This window comes from Pelobates fuscus, chromosome 10 (genome assembly GCF_036172605.1).
Source record: "Pelobates fuscus isolate aPelFus1 chromosome 10, aPelFus1.pri, whole genome shotgun sequence".
Taxonomy (NCBI): Eukaryota; Metazoa; Chordata; class Amphibia; order Anura; family Pelobatidae; genus Pelobates; species Pelobates fuscus.
The window spans coordinates 7,372,172-7,398,531 of NC_086326.1; the positions used below are offsets into that span (position 1 = coordinate 7,372,172).

At 38.5% G+C, this 26,360-nt stretch overlaps 1 protein-coding gene across 1 annotated transcript in view; it reads right to left on the reverse strand.

Moving 5' to 3' along the window:
• Window positions 1-13,449: 13,449 nt before the first annotated feature.
• The window catches only part of FHIP2A (FHF complex subunit HOOK interacting protein 2A), a 36,235-nt gene continuing 23,324 nt past the window's right edge, over window positions 13,450-26,360 (reverse strand). Inside the window, exons 8-17 of the mRNA XM_063435094.1 lie at window positions 23,886-24,000; window positions 23,683-23,759; window positions 21,682-21,874; window positions 20,587-20,756; window positions 17,067-17,207; window positions 16,807-16,897; window positions 16,485-16,628; window positions 16,134-16,274; window positions 15,298-15,401; window positions 13,450-14,700 (exon numbers count right to left, since the gene is read on the reverse strand). Coding sequence (XP_063291164.1) covers window positions 14,595-14,700; window positions 15,298-15,401; window positions 16,134-16,274; window positions 16,485-16,628; window positions 16,807-16,897; window positions 17,067-17,207; window positions 20,587-20,756; window positions 21,682-21,874; window positions 23,683-23,759; window positions 23,886-24,000 — 1,282 coding nt within the window. The 3' untranslated portion in view covers window positions 13,450-14,594. The remainder of the gene's footprint in view (window positions 14,701-15,297; window positions 15,402-16,133; window positions 16,275-16,484; window positions 16,629-16,806; window positions 16,898-17,066; window positions 17,208-20,586; window positions 20,757-21,681; window positions 21,875-23,682; window positions 23,760-23,885; window positions 24,001-26,360) is intronic.

The following is a 26,360-nucleotide window of genomic DNA, read 5'->3' on the forward strand; positions in this document are numbered from 1 at the left end:
ATGCATTATCTTGCACTTATCCACATTAAATGTCAGTTGCCACAACTCTGACCATTTTTCTAGTTTACCTAAATCATTTTCCATTTGGCTTATCCCTCCTGGAACATCAACCCTGTTACATATCTTAGTATCATCCGCAAAAAGACACACCTTACCATCAAGACCTTCTGCAATATCACTAATAAAAATATTAAAGAGAATGGGTCCAAGTACAGATCCCTGAGGTACCCCACTGGTGACAAGCCCAAGCTTCGAATATACTCCATTGACTACAACCCTCTGTTGCCTGTCACTCCGCCACTGCCTTACCCATTCAACAATATTGGAATCCAAACTCAAAGATTGTAGTTTATTGATAAGCCTTCTATGTGCAACAGTGTCAAAAGCCTTACTGAAATCTAGGTAAGCAATGTCTACTGCACCACCCTGATCTATTATTTTAGTTACCCAATCAAAAAAATCAATAAGATTAGTTTGGCATGATCTCCCTGAAGTAAACCCATGTTGTCTCTGATCTTGAAATCCATGTGTTTTTAGATGTTCAACAATCCTATCCTTTAACATGGTTTCCATCACTTTCCCCACTACTGAAGTAAGGCTTACTGGCCTATAGTTGCCCGACTCCTCCCTATTACCTTTCTTGTGAATGGGCACAACATTCGCTAACTTCCAATCTTCTGGGACTACTGTTATCAATGATTGGTTAAATAAATCTGTTAATGGCTTTGCTAGTACACCACTAAGCTCTTTTAATAGAAGATTAGTTTGGCATTTAGCCTGTTTGACTACCATTTTATTTATTTTAACACCTTTCATTGTTTTCTTGTCCATTTGTGGGTCAATGACCGCATTAAAATCTCCAGCCAGTATTACATTTCCTTTTATTTCTTCCATTTTTTTTCTAGAATAGATCTTAAATAAGAAGCTGGTGAATAATTTGGGAGATAGACATTGCAAAGTGTAAATATTTTAGAGTTAATTTTGCATACCACTATCAAGAATCTACCGTCCACGTCTTGTGACTGATGGATTATTTCGACTTTTAAATTTTCACCAAATATTAAAGAATATCAAAGATGAATTCAACTTGTTTGATATCTGGAGAATTCATAACTTTAATTTGAGAGACTATACTCATTTCTCCAAAGTTCATTTTTCTTATTCAAGGCTGGATATGATTTGGATAGATCCCAAACTTATTGAAAAAATCCAAAAAGTATATATAAAAGAAACTATTTGGACAGATCATAATGGTGTAACGTGTGAGATAGATATTGGAAAAAGTTTAAAAGAGCCATATAGTTGGCGTCTAAATGACAGTTTGCTTGGCACTGAATTGAATAAAAAACTTATGGAAACAAATATAAATAATTATTTCAAAGAAAACAGAACAGAAGATATTGACCCAGCCACTTTGTGGTGCCCCTTCAAGGCAGTAACAAGAGGCCATTTCATTAAACTCCAAAGTCAAATTGACAAAAATATTAACCTATCTTATCTCCACTGCCAGTTAGGGAAGTTGACCCAAAATAATAAACAAAATCCAACAGCTGAAAATCCTGAGAAAATATCAGTTATAAAAGACAAGTTACAAAATCAACCAAAAATTAATGGAAAGAACGGTTAAAAGCTTAGATTGACTAAAATTAAAATACTATTCTAAGGGTAACAGAGCCGATAAATTGTTATCACAAAAACTTAGAAAACAAAAGGGATTAAATAAAGTGGGAAAACTAATAAACAATGAAACAACTGTAGTAACCCCTAAGGAAATAGGTCAACAGTTTAATGATTTCTATAGTAAGCTATACAATATACCTCAAACTATGACGGTTGAAGATATTAAAAACTATTTAGGACAAATAAATAAGTTTCAGCTAACAGAACTACAAAATGAAGCAACAAACAAAGAGATAACAATAGATGAAATAATGAAGGCTATAAATTATTTGGAAGAGTCTAAAACCCCAGGTCCAGATGGATTTAGTAATTTATTTTACAAAACATTTAAAGAATTAATTTGCCCCTATATGACCAATACTTTTAATAGTGCAGCTAAAAGAGGTTTCTTTCCAACAGAGATGTTAAAAGCGAACATCTTACCAATTCTAAAACAAGATAAAAATCCTACTGATGTTAAGAACTATCGTCCAATATCCCTGATAGACGTTGATACCAAACTATACGCCTCAGTGCTGGCTGCTAGAGTGAAAAAACTCTTACCATTGATCATACATCGAGATCAAATAGGATACGTTCCAGGGAGAAATTCGTATACTAATATCAGGAAAATTATTAACATCTTGGACGATGCCAAAAGAAATAAGGTTCCAGTATTGGCTCTGTCGATTGATGCTGAGAAAGCATTCGACAGAGTCAACTGGACCTATTTAGACGCGGTACTGTCGCATTACGGTCTTGATGGCTGGATTAAAAAAGCCATCATGGCCCTATATGCAAACCCATTAGCTCGCACTAAAGGACCAAATATTACTGCCCCATGGTTCCATCTGAAAAATGGCACACGACAGGGGTGTCCACTCTCACCATTACTTTATTTACTCTCTATTGAACCATTAGCTGAGAAAATCAGAAATAACAAAAAGATCAATGGCTATAAAATACTAGAGGTTGAACAGAAATTAAGTCTATATGCGGATGATATTTTAATTACCATAACTACCCCGGAAACTTCATTGGACTTTCTAATGTTAGAAATCGATAGTTACAGCAAAATATCCCATTACAAATTAAATATAAACAAAACTATGATTTTGGATATCAATTTGGATAAGCAAATTAAAAATAAAATTAAGGATAAATATAAATTATCATGGGTCGAAAACAGCATGAATTATTTGGGTGTAAAACTGACAAGAGATGTAAATAAAATTATGGAGACAAATTTTTTAGATTTATTATTAAATCTTAATAAATGGTTAAAAATCCGACGAAATATAGAAATATCTTTTTGGGGAAGAATAAATGTCATGAATTCATATGTCATTCCAAAATGGAACTATATGTTCCAAATGCTGCCATTATACATTTCTAACCAATGGTTGGAAATGATTCAGAAAAGTTTCACCCAATATATTTGGAAAGGTAAAAAAACCAAGGTTGAGCCAGTTAGTATTAACACAAAAATTAACCAGAGGAGGTTTAGCTTATCCTTTAATATTAAATAACTATAGAGCAGCTGTAATTCTACATATTTATAGGATGCAAGTAGAAGAGAATAAAAATGAAGGTTGGTATAAAATAGAACTAATAGCAGGAGAAGTTCCTAGCCTGGACTGTTTAATTTGGAACACTACCAAATCCCTCCATAAAAAAGATTATTCCAATATAATTCTAACACATTTAATGAATAGTTGGTTTAAAATAAAAAAAACCTTAAAAATAGAAAACAAATTCCCATGCCATCAAAAACTTGATTTTGTTGAACAACAAGTTGCAGACATAAATCTTAAAAATTGGAAACAAGTCGGAATCTTGAGATTGTCCCAACTACTTTTAGAAGACAAAATTAAAACCTTTTCCCAATTAATTCAGGAATATAATGCACCATCAAAAGAACTGTTTAATTTTTTAAGAATCAAAAGTTATCTGATGTCACATCTAATAGCATCAAAAACTAGTTTGAAGAATGCGTTAAATACACTTTTCAATACAGATAAGATAAATAAACCACTCTCAAAAGCTTTTCTAATAAGCAAAATGTGTAATAAAGAAAAAACTCCAACAGCTATAGCAGTTTGGAAAAAAGAATTGAATATAGAGATAAATATAAAGCAATGGGGATCTTCTTTGACTGAAGTCTCGAAGGGTATACACTCGTTGAATTTACTGGAAACCCACTTCAAGGTTTTAAATAGATGGTACCTAGTACCAGACAAATTAAATAAAATGTATCCCACAATAAACCATCTATGTTGGAGATGTGGTATAATTTTAGGTACCTTTAAGCACATTTGGTGGGAGTGCAGCAAATTGAGTAATTTGTGGTTTAACATTCAAAAGTTTGTGTCGGTAGATTTAAACCTTGAGTTGAGGCTTTCTCCAGAGATAGTTTTGCTCCATCTAAATTGGCCGGTAATGGCGTACGATCTGAAAATTATTCTTATCCACCTTTTTTTAGCAGCAAAAATTGTAATAGCGAGAGGTTGGAAAAATGATAGGGATGTTTCCTGGGATCAAGTTAAAGCCCAGCTGAAGTTTCAGATAAAAATGGAACTGTTGTTGAGCAAACAAAAACCAAGTAAAAAAACAACAGTGTGGATGAAATGCTGGGAGTGGAGCAATAAATAAATAGTTTTTTTTTTTTTTCTTCTCCTCCTTTTAGCACATAGGTCAAAAACTTACCTCTATGCAAATTTATAAATAAAATGGGTTCGACTCTTTATACCCTGGATAATATAAGACATTAGACATACCGTATATACTCGAGTATAAGCCGACCCGAATATAAGCCGAGGCCCCTAATTTTTCCCCAAAAAACTGGGAAAACTTATTGACTCGAGTATAAGACTAGGGTGGGAAATGCAGCAGCTACTGGTAAATTTCTAAATAAAATTAGATCCTAAAAAAAATATATTAATTGAATATTTATTTACAGTGTGTGTATAATGAATGCAGTGTGTGCGTATGAGTGCAGCGTGTGTGTGTATGAGTGCAGCGTGTGTATGAGTGCAGCGTGTGTATGAGTGCAGTGTGTGTGTGTATGAATGCAGTGTGTGTGTATGAGTGCAGTGTGTGTGTGTATGAATGCAGTGTGTGTATGAATGCAGTGTATGAATGCAGTGTGTGCAGGGCCGGTGCAAGGATATTTGCCCCCCCCCCCCCCCATATGTCCTGACCTCCCCTCCTCCTCCCTCAGTGGTCCTTACCTCCCCACCCCCGTGTTCCTTCACCCCCCTCCCCCAGTGGTCCTGACTCACCCCTCCCCTAGTGGTCCTTACTTCCCCCTCCCCTCCCCTAGTGGTCCTTACTTCCCCCTCCCCTCCCCTAGTGGTCCTTATCCCCCCCTCCCTCCATAGTGGTCCTTATCCCCTCCCTCCCATAGTGGTCCTTATCCCCCCCCTCCCTCCCTCCCATAGTGGTCCTTATCCCCCCCTCCCTCCCATAGTGGTCCTTATCCCCCCCTCCCTCCCATAGTGGTCCTTATCCCCCCTCCCTCCCATAGTGTTCCTTTTCTCCCCCCCTCCCTCCCATAGCGGTCCTTATACCCCCCCCTCCCATAGTGGTCCTTATCCCACCCCCTCCCTCCCATAGTGGTCCTTATACCCCCCCCCCCCTCCCACAGTGGTCCTTATACCCCCCCCCCCCTCCCACAGTGGTCCTTATACCCCCTTTTTTTTATTATTATTTTTTTTTTTATTATTATTATTTTTTTTTTTCGTCCCCCCTCCCTGCTTGATACATGGCAGGGAGGGGGGCTCTCCTTCCCTGGTGGTCCAGTGGTAGTTCAGTGGGGGGGAGAGGGGGGCTGGCAGAGCTGTAACTTACCTGTTCTGCAGCTCCTGTCAGCTCTCTCCTCCTCTGCGCCGTCCGTGCAGCTCCTTCTATCAGCTCACACTGTAAGTCTCGCGAGAGCCGCGGCTCTCGCGAGATTTACACTGGGAGCTGACCGAGGTGCTGAACGGACGGCGCGGAGGAGGAGAGAGCTGACAGGAGCTGCAGAACAGGTAAGTTACAGCTCTGCCAGCCCCCCTCTCCCCCAGTCTGTATTATGGCAATGCAAATTGCCATAATACAGACCTTGACTCGAGTATAAGCCGAGTTGGGGTTTTTCAGCCCAAAAAATGGGCTGAAAAACTCGGCTTATACTCGAGTATATACGGTACATTTCCACTCGACATGTTTCTTCCCTCCCCCCTTTGCTGCTCTGTTTTGTCTATATATATATATATGTATGTTTAAAGCATTGTCTCTGGTTAATAGAAGTGTTTAGAGTAACTTTTTTATGGATGTATTTTTCAAATGTAAGCAATGCTTCTTTACCCTTTATATGTAATTGTCGTTTTGTATTGTTCTTTGTTGAAAGAAAAAAAAAATGGTAAAACCTTTTTTTTTTTTTTTTTTTTTTTTAAATAATCTTTATAAAAAGATTAGTTTGGCATGATCTCCCTGAAGTAAACCCATGTTGTCTCTGATCTTGAAATCCATGTGTTTTTAGATGTTCAATAATCCTATCCTTTAACATGGTTTCCATCACTTTCCCCACTACTGAAGTAAGGCTTACTGGCCTATAGTTGCCCGACTCCTCCCTATTACCTTTCTTGTGAATGGGCACAACATTCGCTAACTTCCAATCTTTTGGGACGACTCCTGTTATCAATGATTGGTTAAATAAATCTGTTAATGGTTTTGCTAGTACACCACTAAGCTCTTTTAATAGCTTTGGGTGTATTCCATCAGGTCCCATTGACTTATTTGTCTTTACTTTTGACAGTTGAAATAGAACCTCTTCCTCTGTAAACTCACGTGTAATAAATGACTCATTTATCCTTTTTCTTAACTGAGGTCCCTTTCCTTCATTTTCATCTGTAAATACCGAACAAAAATATTCATTGAGGCAGTCAGCTAGACCTTTATCCTCATCTACATACCTTCCTTCTTTTGTTTTTAATCTAACTAATCCTTGTTTTACTTTTCTTTTCTCATTTATGTATCTAAAAAAAGTTTTGTCCCCCTTTTTTACTGACTGTGCTATTTTCTCTTCTGTGTGTGATTTGGAAGCTCTTATAACTTGCTTAGCCTCTTTCTGCCTAATCTTATAGGTCATTCTGTCTTCCTCACTCTGGTTTTTTTTATAATTACTAAATGCTAACTTTATGTTTTTTACTATTTTGGCCACATCTGCGGAGTACCACGGTGGTTTCTTGAATTTTTTGCTTTTACTGACAAGCCTAATGCAATTTTCTGTTGCCTTCAGTAGTGCAACTTTTAAATAATCCCATTTCTTTTGGACTCCATTTAAATTGCTCCAGTCTGATAATGACTCCTTTACACATATTCTAATTTTAGAAAAGTCTGTTTTTCTAAAGTCTAAAACTTTTGTTTTTGTGTGGTGTGACTCAGTCACTGTTCTTATATTAAACCACACTGACTGATGATCACTGGATCCTACACTTTCACCTACAGTAATATCTGATACCAAATCTCCATTTGTTAACACTAAATCTAGTATGGCCTCTTTACGAGTTGGCTCCTCAACAACTTGTTTTAGAGACAATCCCAGTAGGGAGTTTAGAATATGTGTGCTCCTGGCACAAGTAGCTATTTTTGTTTTCCAATTCACATCAGGAACCATATAACTACATGTAACATATATTATAAAGCGCCACCTGCTGGCTAAACCATATAACTGCATGTAATATATATTATACAGCGCCACCTGCTGGCTAAACCATATAACTACATGTAATACAGCGCCACCTGCTGGCTAAACCATATAACTACATGTAATACAGCGCCACCTGCTGGCTAAACCATATAACTACATGTAATATATATTATACAGCACCACCTGCTGGCTAAACCATATAACTACATGTAATATATATTATACAGCGCCACCTGCTGGCTAAACCATATAACTACATGTAATACAGCGCCACCTGCTCGCTAAACCATATAACTACATGTAATATATTATAAAGCGCCACCTGCTCGTTAAACCATATAACTACATGTAATATATATTATACAGCGCCACCTGCTGGCTAAACCATATAACTACATGTAATACAGCGCCACCTGCTGGCTAAACCATATAACTACATGTAATACAGCGCCACCTGCTGGCTAAACCATGTAACTACATGTAATACAGCGCCACCTGCTGGCTAAACCATATAACTATATGTAATACAGCGCCACCTGCTGGCTAAACCATATAACTACATGTAATATATATTATACATCGCCACCTGCTGGCTAAACCATATAACTGCATGTAATATATATTATACAGCGCCACCTGCTGGCTAAACCATATAACTGCATGTAATACAGCGCCACCTGCTCGCTAAACCATATAACTACATGTAATATATATTATACAGCGCCACCTGCTGGCTAAACCATATAACTACATGTAATATATATTATACAGCGCCACCTGCTGGCTAAACCATATAACTACAAGTAATATATATTATAAAGCGCCACCTGCTCGCTAAACCATATAACTACATGTAATATATATTATACAGCGCCACCTGCTGGCTAAACCATATAACTACATGTAATACAGCGCCACCTGCTGGCTAAACCATATAACTACATGTAATATATATTATACAGCGCCACCTGCTGGCTAAACCATATAACTACATGTAATACAGCGCAACCTGCTTGCTAAACCATATAACTACATGTAATATATATTATACAGCGCCACCTGCTGGCTAAACCATATAACTACATGTAATACAGCGCCACCTGCTGGCTAAACCATATAACTACATGTAATACAGCGCCACCTGCTCGCTAAACCATATAACTACATGTAATATATTATACAGCGCCACCTGCTGGCTAAACATATAACTACATGTAATACAGCGCCACCTGCTTTATATTTATATTGTGAGAATCACAAGACACAGACCTACATTTTGATGCATAGTATGTCTCTGAAGTATTAAAAATGAAGGCACAGTCGCAGTTTAGAAATTGCCCTTCAAATTTGAGCTGGCTAGAGTGGAGTTTCAATGAATCTCAATGGACGGCATGAGTTGCAAACAAATGGTCATATTGTGAAACCTATCAGGACTATGTTAGCTGTGGACATGTTTAGTGGCAGCAGGGATAGCTGAACTTATTGATATAAGATTTGTGTAGGTGGGCTTGAAAATGAGGGAGTGGTGGCAGTTTAGAAATCTTTTCCTGATTTTTCAATTTTTACCAGCTCCCACTCTAGTTTTGAACATTTTGCCATTCATTCCTTTGGGACTAATTTCGCCACAAGAACGACGATATTCCGTGAACCATTCGGCAAAATGTTCCACAAAGTAATAGCAATCCAATCGGGAACAATCCGCATGTTTCGGTATATTACTCTCTATGTAGTGTAAAAACTGTGGGAGGTGTTAGGGTGGTAAATTTGGCTATAATAATAATAATAATAATAATAATAATATATATGTGAGATAACATTAAGTGGTCTTGCTATGCAAAACCACTTAAATATACCAGTGTTTGTTTATACAGGATATACATTACATGTAGTTATATGGTTTAGCCAGCAGGTGGCGCTGTATAAATATATTATACCAGTGTCTGTTTATACAGGACATACATTACATGTAGTTATATGGTTTAGCCAGCAGGTGGCGCTGTATAAAGAATAAAATATTATACCAGTGTCTGTTTATACAGGATATACATTACATGATGTAGTTATATGATTTAGCCAGCAGGTGGCGCTGTATAAATAATAAAATAATATTTTACCAGAGTCTGTTTATACAGGATATATATTACATGTAGTTATATGGTTTAGCCAGCAGGTGGCACTGTATAAATAATATACCAGTGTCTGTTTACACAGGATATATATTACATTCTTTAATGATTTTCAGTTCTGAAGAAGTGAGGAGGTTGAAATAATTCGACCCTTCACTCTCAGGTTCCTGCAAATTTATCATACATTAGCCATTTTTAAACACCCTACAAGGTGTTCGAGTGATATGTCAATTCAGTGAGCATCTTATCACACTGACCGGTCCGTAGAAGGGGTAGAATGTAGGACATAGCCCCGCCCCCCATAGGGTTCGATGGGTCTCTACACTCCCCCACTCGAACGGACCGCCCAGTGATAGAGGAGGCGTAACGAGCATCTAGTCACTCACCTCATCCCCCCTCCCCCCTGTCCACACTTGACGGATGTGTCGGCCAGCCTATGACCGACGTCGAGTTTGTGAGACAGCAAGAAGGGGGAGGTCCTGCGGACCTCGCAGGATCAATTTTGATTGACCCACATAACCACCAATGCTTAGCCGCGGGAGGACATGACGCGGTAGAGGAGGCGGGACTAAACGGAGCTCACTCACGCCCCCCTATATGCTCCGATCAGCTGCAGGGCATCTCGCCCTGATATGACAGGTACTTAAGAGGCTCGAGTGCACACAGTGTTTGACTGGCTCCTGACGACGGCGTGTATCCACGCTGAAACGCGCGTCGAGCGTTTACTTTTCTTTTTATGTTTATTTTTCACTTTGTTTAGGTAGCACTTAGGTAGTTAGTATGCGGTGATTCTTGAATTATTCAGGGTATTCAGATTTTTAGGACAGCCTGCCTTGGTCCTGTTGGATGTTATCCACGGGCAGTACCACTTAGGCGGCACTTTGAGAGTTGGGATCCTCCTTTCTAAACATTGCCTATGATGGGCAACTGACTACTACTATTCTGAAAGGAGCTGTGTATCAAGGAGGTTTGGGGGATTGTATAGGGTTACGTTTTATCCTTTCTCTTTCCCCCACATATTATTCTCTCTTCCTTTCCTGTTACCTGGCATTCAAGTGCCTTTACCGTGTCCAGAGCTGCTTCTCAGGATCCCCTTGTTTCAAGGGTCTCCTTTTCTGTGCATTTTTCTGGGTTACCCCCTACTCTGCGGCTCTGAGGTAGGCCATGTATAGGGCTATTTTCAATGCTTTGCATATGTTTTGGTGAAGTTTTGTATCTACCCTATCCATTTTTCTTTTGTGTTTTTTATATATTACATGTAGTTATATGGTTTAGCCAGCAGGTGGCGCTGTATAAATATATTATACCAGTGTCTGTTTATACAGGATATACATTACATGCAGTTATATGGTTTAGCCAGCAGGTGGCGCTATATAAATAATAAAATATTATACCAGTGTCTGTTTATACAGGATATACATTACATGATGTAGTTATATGATTTAGCCAGCAGGTGGCGCTGTATAAATAATAAAATAATATTATACCAGTGTCTGTTTATACAGGATATATATTACATGTAGTTATATGGTTTAGCCAGCAGGTGGCGCTATATAAATAATAAAATAATATACCAGTGTCTGTTTATACAGGATATATATTACATGTAGTTATATGGTTTAGCCAGCAGGTGGCGCTGTATAAATAATAAAATAATATTATACCAGTGTCTGTTTACACAGGATATATATTACATGTAGTTATATGGTTTAGCCAGCAGGTGGCGCTATATAAATAATAAAATAATATTATACCAGTGTCTGTTTATACAGGATATATATTACATGTAGTTATATGATTTAGCCAGCAGGTGGCGCTATATAAAGAATAAAATAATATTATACCAGTGTCTGTTTATACAGGATATATATTACATGTAGTTATATGGTTTAGCCAGCAGGTGGCACTGTATAAATAATAACCAGTGTCTGTTTACACAGGATATACATTACATGTAGTTATATGATTTAGCCAGCAGGTGGCGCTATATAAAGAATAAAATAATATTATACCAGTGTCTGTTTATACAGGATATATATTACATGTAGTTATATGATTTAGCCAGCAGGTGGCACTGTATAAATAATAACCAGTGTCTGTTTATACAGGATATATATTACATGTAGTTATATGATTTAGCCAGCAGGTGGCGCCATATAAATAATAACCAGTGTCTGTTTATACAGGATATACATTACATGTAGTTATATGATTTAGCCAGCAGGTGGCGCTATATAAAGAATAAAATAATATTATACCAGTGTCTGTTTATACAGGATATATATTACATGTAGTTATATGGTTTAGCCAGCAGGTGGCACTGTATAAATAATAACCAGTGTCTGTTTACACAGGATATACATTACATGTAGTTATATGATTTAGCCAGCAGGTGGCGCTATATAAATAATAAAATAATATTATACCAGTGTCTGTTTATACAGGATATATATTACATGTAGTTATATGGTTTAGCCAGCAGGTGGCGCTGTATAAATAATAAAATAATATTATACCAGTGTCTGTTTACACAGGATATATATTACATGTAGTTATATGGTTTAGCCAGCAGGTGGCGCTATATAAATAATAAAATAATATTATACCAGTGTCTGTTTATACAGGATATATATTACATGTAGTTATATGATTTAGCCAGCAGGTGGCGCTATATAAAGAATAAAATAATATTATACCAGTGTCTGTTTATACAGGATATATATTACATGTAGTTATATGGTTTAGCCAGCAGGTGGCACTGTATAAATAATAACCAGTGTCTGTTTACACAGGATATACATTACATGTAGTTATATGATTTAGCCAGCAGGTGGCGCTATATAAAGAATAAAATAATATTATACCAGTGTCTGTTTATACAGGATATATATTACATGTAGTTATATGATTTAGCCAGCAGGTGGCACTGTATAAATAATAACCAGTGTTTAAACAGGATATATATTACATGTAGTTATATGGTTTAGCCAGCAGGTGGCACTGTATAAATAATAACCAGTGTCTGTTTACACAGGATATACATTACATGTAGTTATATGATTTAGCCAGCAGGTGGTGCTATATAAAGAATAAAATAATATTATACCAGTGTCTGTTTATACAGGATATATATTACATGTAATTATATGGTTTAGCCAGCAGGTGGCACTGTATAAATAATATACCAGTGTCTGTTTATACAGGATATACATTACATGTAAAGTATATGGTTTAGCCAGCAGGTGCCTGGGGCACGTGACGTAGGAACAGAGCTGGTAAATATAAGTAAAATCTATCTATCAGCACACTGGCGACAGACGTTATCAGCTTCTACACGGAGAACTTTAATGCCCTCTCCCTACCCTGCCTTTCAGTTCTCACAAACCCTATTGTCCGTAACGTGTATCCTTTGTTTATTTTTTATCTCCTTTCGTCCATGTGCCAGTGAGAATGGTCTAATCCAGGGGTGGGCAACTTGAGGCCCTCCCTTGATGCTTTGCTAGCATTATGGCCCGAAGAGCATTATGGGAGATGTAGTCCAAAACATCTGGAGGGCCACAGATTGCCCACCCCTGGTCTAATCCAATGTTTCTCTATAAGAAGCAATTGATTGGCCCACGGAGAGGAAAGAGTGACGTCGGACGGACATAGAAGGCAGCGAGTTGAACTTTGCCTTGCACTGCGTTCCAGGTAAGTTATTCCTGGTATATGAAGATTATTTTTTTTTTATTAATAAGTTTAAGTGTGGGGTATCAAGTAAAAACCTGCGCACCACTCCCTCTCCCAGGAACAAAGAGAGGTTGTTTACTAAATCTGAAATGGCACATTTTACACCAATGTAGCCGAACTGAATAATCTCCAAATATTTTACCAGTGCAGCTTTTTTTGCTCTACAAGTTGCAGTCTCCATTCATGAAAGAATAAAGGGTTAAACAGATAAATAAAAAAATACAAAGACATTTTCTACATCAAATGTTTGATGGCCAGCCTCAATATTTATATATTATTTTTGTTTTTAAGTTAAATGAAATTTGTATAAACATAAAGCAATGTGCCACAAGTTCTCAAAGTATAATTACAAGAATGTGTAACAATAATAAAGGAACAATCCTTGTAGTTTCAACATTTCATTCTAGCAGCACAAAGCAAGAGAGACGTAAACACAGGAGACTGGCAACAAAATGCCGTAAAAGCAAAGCTCCCCCCACACTCCACAAAACAAGATGATGGAGATATTGGTTTTGGGTTTCCAGCCATGTGACTGGACTTGGAAGAGCAGATTTGTGGCGATGTGAAAAGCAGTAAAATCAGTGGCAGATCTGTAGAATAAGCCACGTTTTAGAGAAAATATGAGAGTGGCGTTTTATAGTTTAGTATAAATGTGATCCTGTTTTGTGGAAACTGGTTATAGAGCACACAAAAAACGGGAGACATTCCCCCTATATTTACAAAGTTATCAGTATACATTTTTGATACAAAAAATTAAGGTTCTTGCATTCCTTTTAAAAATAAGAGACATCAGGAATTACCTACAATTTGATGTAGCAACTCAGGACATTAACACTAAAACTGCCACGATTTACATGTAAAAGTGGCAAAAAAAAATAAAATATATATATTAAAAAACCCACCAGGCTGCTGAGGGTAACAAACTCAATAGTTGAAGAAGTTCTTGAAATCTGGGACAGACTATTGGTAAAATGATGTTAGATGCCATGTCTCCGGCTGGCTGATGACAGAGTGAGTGTAGAGAACAGTCTGCTCTGCATGTGATATAGTCTTTAAGATAAAATAAAACCATGCCTATTGAGTAAGATGGAACACACAAAGCCACATATTTCTTTTGTAAAGAGAGATAACACTTGTTTTAAAAGTCTTGAAGGAAAAATACTTAAAAAATAAAAATCCCACTTGCTATAAGTCCAAGTCGTTTCCATTTTGTTCTTGCCCTGATGATCCCTCCATGGTATCGTGTGGATATTCGGAAGATTAACACAGACAGCACCCGTGTATTAGTGAATGCGCGGTATGCACAGATTCCCTTTTAGTCTCCACAAAGTTTTTGCACGATAAGTAACATTTGGTCTCGTAGTTGTATAAAATGCCTGTCTTTTCCAGCATCACGGGGTGGTAGAGCTATGAAATTTGACAAATGCAATGGCTGCTAGTTCTTTGCAGAATTCTTCCAGCACGATAACACCTTCCAGCAGCGTCATGTGATCGACACTAGAGGGAGAAGAGTGGGGCGTCATTAGTAGCATATGACAGGTATAGTATGCACATGCTACATATAGAGCTGCACTACCAGAGTTATGACGTTACAGCGGGAAGCGTGTTATAGCCGTGCGGTGAAGGTCAGAACATTTTCATGCACAATGACCTAACCTCGGCTCCTGAATATGTCATATACTGAAATCAGTACTACAGGATACAAACCTACTCAAATTTGGTGAATAACTGAATCTAGCTTAGTGACTGTGTACAGGGTATAGCTGTAGATGGTGTCCAGCTGCCAAACTGCTCGTACTAATATAACGACAGGTTTGGCGGCTGCTGGTGATGTCAGACATGTCTGATTAATAACCAGCCGGTGACAGTAAGAAGAATGGCATCCATCATACAGCACGATACAAGCGCTCCATTAAATAATGCTACCTATAGAGAGATAAAATACAACAAACCATACAGAAAACTGCATCAAGTGCCCTCTTCTACAGAAGAGTAACTGGCGTAATCCCCCCGCTGTCCCTTGCAGATTCACTGACTATAGCTTTAATGCTCCCCCTTTCTGTAATCAGAGAAAATGCCGGCTGGTTGTCTTACATGGGCCCATCAGGTTCCAGTCCCAGTAATCTCTTCCGTACAAGCAACAGCTTTGGTGTAAACTCTGGGATCCTCTGAATTCTGACCATTAGGTCCCCGACCACCTACAACGATAAAGGATCACAAACAGAAATGTAAATGTTGTGTTATATTTCCGAGTGACACAAGTTTTAATCTATCCACCAATATAGAAACACCAAGCCAAGCATGTAACACACAAACTGTATATATTTGTGTGAAAATGTTGCTTTGCTCGTCACCCCCAATGTTAGACACATCACAGGATTCTCATTTAAAGTTTGTAAAGATTCAACATGCAGAGGAATATATCTATACACCATTCTATATTTTATTACGCTTTTTGAGGTGCCATATATATTGATATGATTCATCATATTGTTTACTTGTTTTTGAGATCTCCATATCCTGCAGACACGAGGTGGACTTTGACCAATGTTAATATGTGTACATTGTAAGTAAGTAAAATAATATAATATATGCTGAACCATTTTTTTTCATTTGATTGTAAACTACACATGCTGAATGAACACTGCTTTGTGGTTCTACGGCTGGTGTTATGATACACAGATCTATGCTGTTGATGTATCTATCTGCTCCTTTCAAACTGTTAGATTGTTTCCTATTGTCGGAATAATCCCGCAGAATATGAAGGTGCTTTATAAATACTGATAAATATTAATAATGAAGGCATAGTGGGAAGGGGGCAATAGCCTGGTTTTTAGATGGGGCTGATAATATCCACATTGTGATTTATAAGAGCCTCCTCTCTCAGTATCAGATAAACCAGAGAGGGACAAACCCAGGAATGGACTTACCCTGACAATAACAGAAAACAGCGACCGACATCCCGGCGCTAGATTGACGTACGGATCCAATAGAAATTCATGTATATGAGGATGTGGAAAGAGAGACAGCTTGGAGAGCACAGACGTGACTTGTAAATTCACATCGTAGGGCTGTGTGTAAAAACAAAGTCATGGTAAAACTCCAGCAGTATGTCAACGCTACTCACTTATTGAAATCCATTTCTAATGCTGTGTATTACAAATATGGCCTTTTCAGGTATTTTAGAGTCTTTCTGAGCGCTCTGTCTAGGTCATACCAGTAAAAGATATGGTCTTGCATTAATCGCACACAGATTGTGGAGCTGAGCAACAAAATGTTACCTGATCCAGAATCTTGCCCATTCTGTCAAATAAAACTTTCAAGAAATGTCCTTCGAAGAAAGGAGCTTCTAGATTGCACTTTTCAATGGCTTTTGCGATGCCAGGCCAGTCCCACCGCAGGCAGATAGCGCAGTAATCTCTGAACTGCACAAGATACCAATGAAAAAACAGATCAAAGAAATGTCAGGCTGTGATTTAATAAAAGGTGCTTGGCTTTCAGTGAACTATGGACGGAGGACAATGAATTGGTACAAAATGTTAGTGCAGCTCATCTAGTGACGGAATAAAGTGTTTTTCCAGACCGGCACCTGATGTGACATACCTGTCGGTGGGCATCTCTGAGGTAGGTGTCATACCCTGTGCCCTCTACCTGGTATGAGGATTTGGCTTCATCAGGAACAAGGCAGAGGAAACTGTGGAAAATAAATATAGACGTACATGCTGTAGTATAAGAGAAGACAGCTTGACAATATGATTCTTAAAATGAGAACATTTGACTGCGTGCGCATGATCAATCAAACCGTAAGCTGTATTTGTGTTGGTTGTCGCTAAAGCAAATGTTCCCGCTGGCTATCTACACACCTGTTGACAATTTTATGTACTTCTGTTTTCCCATCATTCCTCTGGTGATCGGGACTGATTGGAGGAGAGGAACTCAGCCATTCTTTAGACAGCATGTTATCTGGAGATAAGTCTGTAAATAAGGGATCTTCTTCTAGATCTCTGGAAACATAAAATAAGGAACGAGGTTTGCTTCAGGATGGCATTTTCTGAATATGAAATATTAGTTTGCTGGTGAAGCAGTTTAACATCGCATTCTACATGTCCTGCCGGATGTACCCTAATCAGGCGGGCTGAGAAACATCAATGTAAATTCACACATTTTAATGGCATTATAATGTTGGCAAACACACTTTTTCTTACATATGATAAAACTTTTAGGCCATAAGTCCACTTTAAATACTAAACCACAACAAATACGTACTTAACAAGTGGAAAAACCAAAACATTAACATGAATTGTACACAAACAATACTTGTCATGAAGAGTTTGTACTGGGTGTCAGTGAGAAGGTGTGCTGTTTCCTTACATCATGGAGCAGCTATTCATTACATTCATTCAGACAGTCATGGGACTGATTACGGGCTAGATTTGAGATTATTTTACTATATTAGTATAGATTGCAGTGCTGATATCTGTATCTATCAGGAATGATACCTGTTCCCCATTCATTAACACTTTTTTACTGATCATTTCTGTATTTTCACCAACCCTGTGATGTGTCACAGCAGTCCCAAATTATGAGTTTAGATCGTTAATTTCTTGTCTTGTGCCAACTTAAATATAAATTCTACCTCTATAAGTCCCTTCTGTAGCACAACAGATAAGGCATTTTAAGGAACTTGGCAAACTTTTCCCATGATCCTCCAAGACTCAGGATGATCATGATCGGCAAATACACAGACACGATTTACACTGAACAAATCTCCATTGGCAGAAGAAGGCTCGGAGCTCCAAAGGACTAAATGTGCTCTTATTTTAAAACGTGGATACGCAGGAACATAGGCTAATGTACCTGTGAAAACTGTCTGTGCTCAGTGGCAACTATCAGTATCGAGTTCCAAATGTCTCCGGAAGGAACATGAACACATTAGCTGCCTAGATCTCCATGAAAAGGGGTTTGAATGGCCAAGAGCACCTACATTAGTAGCAGTCGTCACACGTCTGTGTGACTGAATGTAAGTAATTCACAGCAAAGTTCAGAATCGTGAGACAGGCTTTCACAGACTATGAGATATTTCTGGTCATTGTTGTCTATATTAGAACAACTCGTGCCAGGAAATGTTTCCGGTCTCAATAGAAAATCCACCCTTTCACTAACACGTTTGCACCTCGGCTGGAAATTCTCCTACACAGTCACCTGTTTATTCATTTTATTTCTAATTGGTGTCTAATTAAAGGGACACTATTGTAACCAGAACAACTACAGCTTACTGTACGGTAAACAGCTTAATGATTTGTGATTTGTGAGCCTGTTCAACCCCTGAGGTGACCGGATGCCCGAGATTGGAGGCGGGCAGTCTGCTCTCGCAGGGCTGAGGCAGGCAGGCGGACATTCAGCTCATTGAGAGGTGAGAGAAGTGTGTGTATGTCTGTCAGTGAGTGTGTGTGTGTGTGTGTGTATGTGTGTCTGTCAGTGAGTGTGTGTGTGTGTATGTGTGTCTGTAAGTGAGTGTGTGTGTGTGTATGTGTGTCTGTCAGTGAGTGTGTGTGTGTGTGTCAGTGAGTGTGTGTGTGTGTGTTTGTGTGTGTATGTATATCTGTCAGTGAGTGTGTGTGTGTTTGTGTGTGTATGTATATCTGTCAGTGAGTGTGTGTGTATGTGTGTCTGTCAGTGAGTGTGTGTGTGTATGTCTGTCAGTGAGTGTGTGTGTATGTGTGTCTGTCAGTGAGTGTGTGTGTGTCTGTCAGTGAGTGTGTGTGTGTCTGTCAGTGAGTGTGTGTGTGTGTGTATGTATATCTGTCAGTGAGTGTGTGTGTGTGTGTGTGTGTCTGTCAGTGAGTGAGTGTGTGTATGTATATCTGTCAGTGAGTGTGTGTGTGTGTGTGTATGTGTCTGTCAGTGAGTGAGTGAGTGTGTGTATGTATATCTGTCAGTGAGTGTGTGTGTGTGTGTGTATGTGTGTCTGTCAGTGAGTGAGTGTGTGTGTGTATGTGTGTCTGTCAGTGAGTGTGTGTGTGTGTGTGTGTGTGTGTGTATGTGTGTCTGTCAGTGAATGTGTGCCAGTAAGTGTATGTGTTTGTCTAACAGTGTGTGTGTAGGTTACCTGCCCCGTCCAATCAAATGGGAAAGGTATTTTTACTTAACCTTTTTCCCATGCCGTGCTGATGACGCTTCCGGTGCTCCCACCTCCATGGCTTAGATCAATCTTGATGATCTCAGGTAATCCAATGCTTCCCCATAGAAAAATATTGGGAGACTATTGTGCATGCGCAGCAAAACGCCATGCTGTGCAATCAACTTCACCTCATAGAGATACATTGAATCAATGCACCCGTATGGGGAGCATTATTAAAAGTGCTGCACTGACCCTGGAAGCACTTCTAGAGGTTGTCTGAGTGACTGTCACTAGAGGAGTTACCAGAGCAATGTAAGCCCTGCTTTTAGTCTTAAAAGTCAGTGTTTACATTGAAAAGCCTGCAGGGACAGTATATAGACTCCAGCTGCATGAAGCTGTAGTGGTTCTGGTGACTATATTGTGCCTTTAAGAATTGTATTTTTGACGGTAAAAATTTTGCTCCTAACTTTTTTAGCTGGCTCCTAGATTTCAAGCAAATTTGTCAAGCCCTGGCTTAATATACAGCTTAATTTACGGTATACAGCTTAATATACAGCCTAATGCACGGTATATAGCTTAATGTACAGTATACAGCATAATATACAGCCTAATGCACGGTATATAGCTTAATGTACAGTATACAGCATAATATACAGTTTCTTGTACCGTAAACAGCTTAATGTATAGTATACAGCTTAATGTAGTTGTTCTGGTGAGTGTAATCAACCCCTGCAACATTTTTGCAGTAAACACAGTTTTTTTTCATAGAAAATGCAGTGTTAACATTGCCTCCTAGGGATACCTTCACTGGCCACTCCTCAGATGGGGCAGTGCTGCATAGTGTGCACTAACGTTTAGCGTCTCCATGAACCTTCCACATAGAGAAGCATTGGTTTAATGCATCTCTATGGGGAGATGCTGATTGGCCAAATCTGCGTTTAGCCCCACCCCTGCCCTGCCTCCTTGACGATTTCAGCCAATCTAATGATTTTCCTATAGGAAAGCACTGGATTGGCTGAGATCATCAATTCTGATGATGTCAGTCAAGGAGGCAGATTAGGGGTGGGGCCAGCACTGGTGGACCCACATGGTGCTGGAAATGAGTTCAGTTGTTTTATTACCTTTTAAGGGAGGTAAGGGGGAAAGGGGAGGGGGGTTAGCCACCTAAATGGTGGTTTTAACTCTATAAGGTGTGAAATACATGTTTGTGTTCACCCTATAGTGTTCCTTTAATTTATCCTGTACAAGATTACTCAACATACACTGCTCCTGCTATCTGTCCGTTCTCCACCACATCTTTGTCCTCCGGGCATGGTGGTTTGTATTCCGTATAATTGCGTTCCTCCAGGTTTCGCAGAACAAGGTTATAAAGGATGTGCTCATTAGGTTTTTGTAATAGATGTTCAAACAGGCGAAGAGTCATGATGCTGATCTGTAACAAAGAGAATCTAGAGTAAAAGGAGGTGAATGTGACAATCTGTGTGGATCACTAGGAATAAGCATATGGCTTCGCAATCTGTAGTAAATACACCAGTATATGCGAATGTTACATGTTCTACCTGAAGCTGCTTTGTGAGATATATTTGGAGTGCACATACGTGTCTACACACAGGCCATTAAAGGTGACTGTGCTCTAATCCCTTCAAAATCAAGTTCTAGGCATCATTAGTTCTGCAAACTGAATGTTTGTCAATGTAAGTCGCATGCTGCAAACTTCAGCCAAAATGAAGGTTGGTTTGCAATCTGCATGTGTGAATTGAGTCATGACTATAGACCTGGTGGCTGTTAATATATTATCTACTCACCTGCAGACCAAATATGCTGTAATATCATATTTAAGCACGATACCTTACTCATGTTAGCATAGCTTGTACTCTATATGTATGTTGGTTTGTTCCTACGGCATATCTACAGGTCTAATATGTTTCACATGCTCCATAGGTTTTACCTGACGCGTAGACATGTTAGTCAAGCATGTTTAAGTAACTCAAAATATTAGACAGTTTATTCAGGAGTATACATGCAAACTGCATTTTTGACATCTTAACATATGCACTAACTTTTTTTTATTTTTTATTCTGTACTATATTACACATTGTCTCAATAAAAAAAAGAATTAAAAACAATACAAAAAAAAGTATAGTTGCAGGTTTATAAAAACACACACACACACACACACCAAAGTTACCTACTTTTTGGGCCGCCCTCTGTGTACGTATGTATTTATTGCAATTTAATAGTATTATATTAAGCATTGTTTGCTTGTGAATATGGGAACATATACAAGAGCCCGTTAAATTAAGCTCTGCAGGTGAGCAGGAAGAGCCCTGCATCGCTAAATACTGAGATTACTTTACCTCATCTGAGATATGGTTGCAATGTTCAATCAAACGATGACGTAAGGGGCTTTTCTGGATATCCCGCAGCGTTTCTGGCTCCCTCTTTTCTGTGAGTAGGAAGTAAACTATTTGCTGTAGCAGAGCTTCGGATGTGACATGGCGTACAATGCGATGAAGCAGGGCAGTCGCAGTCAGGATACCAATTTCAGAACTAAGTGATCAGAAATTTAACAGAAACTGAACAATAAAGGATTGTGTAACATTAAAAAGTTAAGAAGTCAATAACAACAGTGAACAGCTCATACAACAAAAAACACAGACAGATATACAGCTCATACAACAAGAAAACACAGACAGCAAACACAAACAACCTTATATGTAAACTGGCATCGCAAGCTGTTTAGTGTAAAATTTTGTTTACAAACCATTAAAAGTGAAACTCCAAGCTGCCTTAATTTTATTTTTCATTATTTAAAAGTCATTATTTATTTGGCTCTAATTCCCATTCCCGTTCATCAGTTAAGAATATACATTGTGAGGAGAGTTGTAAGACACACAGCCGAAGCTCCAACACAGTAAATTGTAAGTTACAGGTAACTATTTATATAGAGTTTGTTAATTCCTCGGACCTCTCTCACTCAGTTATAGGTAGGTATTTACATAGAGAGCACTCCCTCCTCTGACCTCTCTCACTCAGTTATAGGTAGATATTTACATAGAGTGTGCTCCCTCCTCTGACCTCTCTCACTCAGTTATAGGTAGATATTTACATAGAGTGTGCTCCCTCCTCTGACCTCTCTCACTCAGTTATAGGTAGGTATTTACATAGAGTGTGCTCCCTCCTCTCACCTCTCTCACTCAGATATAGGTAGGTATTTACATAGAGTGTGCTCCCTCCTCTGACCTCTCACACTCAGTTATAGGTAGGTATTTACATAGAGTGTGCTCCCTCCTCTCACCTCTCACACTCAGTTATAGGTAGGTATTTACATAGAGTGCGCTCCCTCCTCTGACCTCTCACTCAGTTATAGGTAGGTATTTACATAGAGTGTGCTTCCTCCTCTGACCTCTCTCACTCAGTTATAGGTAGATATTTACATAGAGTGTGCTTCCTCCTCTGACCTCTCTCACTCAGTTATAGGTAGGTATTTACATAGAGTGTGCTCCCTCCTCTGACCTCTCTCACTCAGTTATAGGTAGGTATTTACATAGAGTGTGCTCCCTCCTCTGACCTCTCTCACTCAGTTATAGGTAGGTATTTACATAGAGTGTGCTTCCTCCTCTGACCTCTCTCACTCAGTTATAGGTAGGTATTTACATAGAGTGTGCTTCCTCCTCTGACCTCTCTCACTGAGTTATAGGTAGGTATTTACATAGAGTGTGCTCCCTCCTCTGACCTCTCTCACTCAGTTATAGGTAGATATTTACATAGAGTGTGCTCCCTCCTCTGACCTCTCACACTCAGTTATAGGTAGGTATTTACATAGAGTGTGCTCCCTCCTCTGACCTCTCTCACTCAGTTATAGGTAGGTATTTACATAGAGTGTGTTTCCTCCTCTGACCTCTCACACTCAGTTATAGGTAGGTATTTACATAGAGTGTGCTCCCTCCTCTGACCTCTCTCAGTCAGTTATAGGTAGGTATTTACATAGAGTGTGCTCCCTCCTCTGACCTCTCTCAGTCAGTTATAGGTAGGTATTTACATAGAGTGTGCTCCCTCCTCTGACCTCTCACTGAGTGGAGTTTTTTTAACTGTGTGATTTTCAAAAATAACTGCAATTATATGTAAGTGTACATTGAGATAGGAGTGAATTCTTGAGACTATCGGTATAATGCCCAGAAACAGGGAGGAGCCCACATACCTGCCAATCAAGCAGACCAGACCAATGAAGGCAGGACGGGCCGGACACCGGGGATCAAAGTCCAGACAGCACTGTAAATCAGGACTGTCCAGCCCTAATATCGGTTTAGTTGGGAGGCATGGAGATGTAAATAAAAAATAAAAAACAGGTTACTTACGTCTGCATAAGCTGTGGCTCCATTACACCAATGAGAAATCTCTCCCGGATGCATTTTGCCATCGCAGACGCTGTTACCTAGTGAAAACACATATACATTATATTAATATAAAAGCTGGAAATGTATTCCTCATAATGAGTCTTGTTTCAGGAATAGACCAACCATTTACGATTTATATCCAGAGCGTCAGTATGAAACCTTACCTGGTGTGCTTCTTTAATGAGCTGGTCACAGTAATCAAACCAAGACAGGAAAGAGATAAGGGCTCGCTTGCCGGGGAATGCCGACGCATCTTCTTTCACATTGTAAGAATCCAAACTAGATAAAAGAACGCAGTGAGTATCTGACGCCATGAATACAATGTCCAGGGTCAGCCAGCTCCCCCATACTGAGAAAGATACCAAGATTTAAACAGATCGAGGTTCAGGGATAGAGAATAATACAACAGACACCATTTCAATTTTTGTTCATTCTCTCTGGAAATATTGGGTAGTTAAAAGATTTTAGAGAATATATGATACCCCTCATTTGGCAATACTTTAAACATAGAAGAAGGTGGGATTAGAAGTGGGAATTATTTCATTCAACATAGTCAAGGGTTTGTAGAACTGGTCACATAAACTAATATGGCTGCAGAGAACAATACAGATATTAATTACCAAACCAATTTTTAATAAATTATATATATTTTTTTTGCCAAGCAGTTTTGATTTTTTACAATTAACAAAAATATATTTCATTAATTTGATCATATCGAAAAAGCCAGCAAACCACATAACCGATTTAAATGGGAATCCAGATGGTGATATAACTACACGCTAACAGAGTTATTTACTAAAGTGAGAATTCAAACCGGAATACAGATTGTGATATAACCACACGCTAACAGAGTTACTTACTAAAGTGAGAATTCAAACCGGAATACAGATTGTGATATAACCACACGCTAGCAGAGTTATTTACTAAAGTGAGAATTCAAACCGGAATACAGATTGTGATATAACCACACGCTAACAGAGTTATTTACTAAAGTGAGAATTCAAACCGGAATACAGATTGTGATATAACCACACGCTAACAGAGTTATTTACTAAAGTGAGAATTCAAACCGGAATATAGATTGTGATATAACCACACGCTAACAGAGTTATTTACTAAAGTGAGAATTCAAACCGGAATACAGATGGTGATATAACCACACGCTAACAGAGTTATTTACTAAAGTGAGAATTCAAACCGGAATACAGATTGTGATATAACCACACGCTAACAGAGTTACTTACTAAAGTGAGAATTCAAACCGGAATACAGATTGTGATATAACCACACGCTAACAGAGTTACTTACTAAAGTGAGAATTCAAACCGGAATACAGATTGTGATATAACCACACGCTAACAGAGTTATTTACTAAAGTGAGAATTCAAACCGGAATACAGATTGTGATATGACCACACGCTAACAGAGTTATTTACTAAAGTGAGAATTCAAACCGGAATACAGATTGTGATATAACCACACGCTAACAGAGTTACTTACTAAAGTGAGAATTCAAACCGGAATACAGATTGTAATATAACCACACGCTAACAGAGTTATTTACTAAAGTGAGAATTCAAACCGGAATACAGATTGTGATATAACCACACGCTAACAGAGTTATTTACTAAAGTGAGAATTCAAACCGGAATACAGATTGTGATATAACCACACGCTAACAGAGTTATTTACTAAAGTGAGAATTCAAACCGGAATACAGATTGTGATATGACCACACGCTAACAGAGTTACTTACTAAAGTGAGAATTCAAACCGGAATACAGATTGTGATATAACCACACGCTAACAGAGTTACTTACTAAAGTGAGAATTCAAACCGGAATACAGATTGTGATATAACCACACGCTAACAGAGTTACTTACTAAAGTGAGAATTCAAACCGGAATACAGATTGTGATATAACCACACGCTAACAGAGTTATTTACTAAAGTGAGAATTCAAACCGGAATACAGATTGTGATATAACCACACGCTAACAGAGTTACTTACTAAAGTGAGAATTCAAACCGGAATACAGATTGTGATATAACCACACGCTAACAGAGTTATTTACTAAAGTGAGAATTCAAACCGGAATACAGATTGTGATATAACCACACGCTAACAGAGTTATTTACTAAAGTGAGAATTCAAACCGGAATACAGATTGTGATATAACCACACGCTAACAGAGTTACTTACTAAAGTAAGAATTCAAACCGGAATACAGATGGTGATATAACCACACGCTAACAGAGTTATTTACTAAAGTAAGAATTCAAACCGGAATACAGATTGTGATATAACCACACGCTAACAGAGTTATTTACTAAAGTGAGAATTCAAACCGGAATACAGATTGTGATATAACCACACGCTAACAGAGTTATTTACTAAAGTGAGAATTCAAACCGGAATACAGATTGTGATATAACCACACGCTAACAGAGTTACTTACTAAAGTGAGAATTCAAACCGGAATACAGATTGTGATATAACCACACGCTAACAGAGTTATTTACTAAAGTGAGAATTCAAACCGGAATACAGATTGTGATATGACCACACGCTAACAGAGTTATTTACTAAAGTGAGAATTCAAACCGGAATACAGATTGTGATATGACCACACGCTAA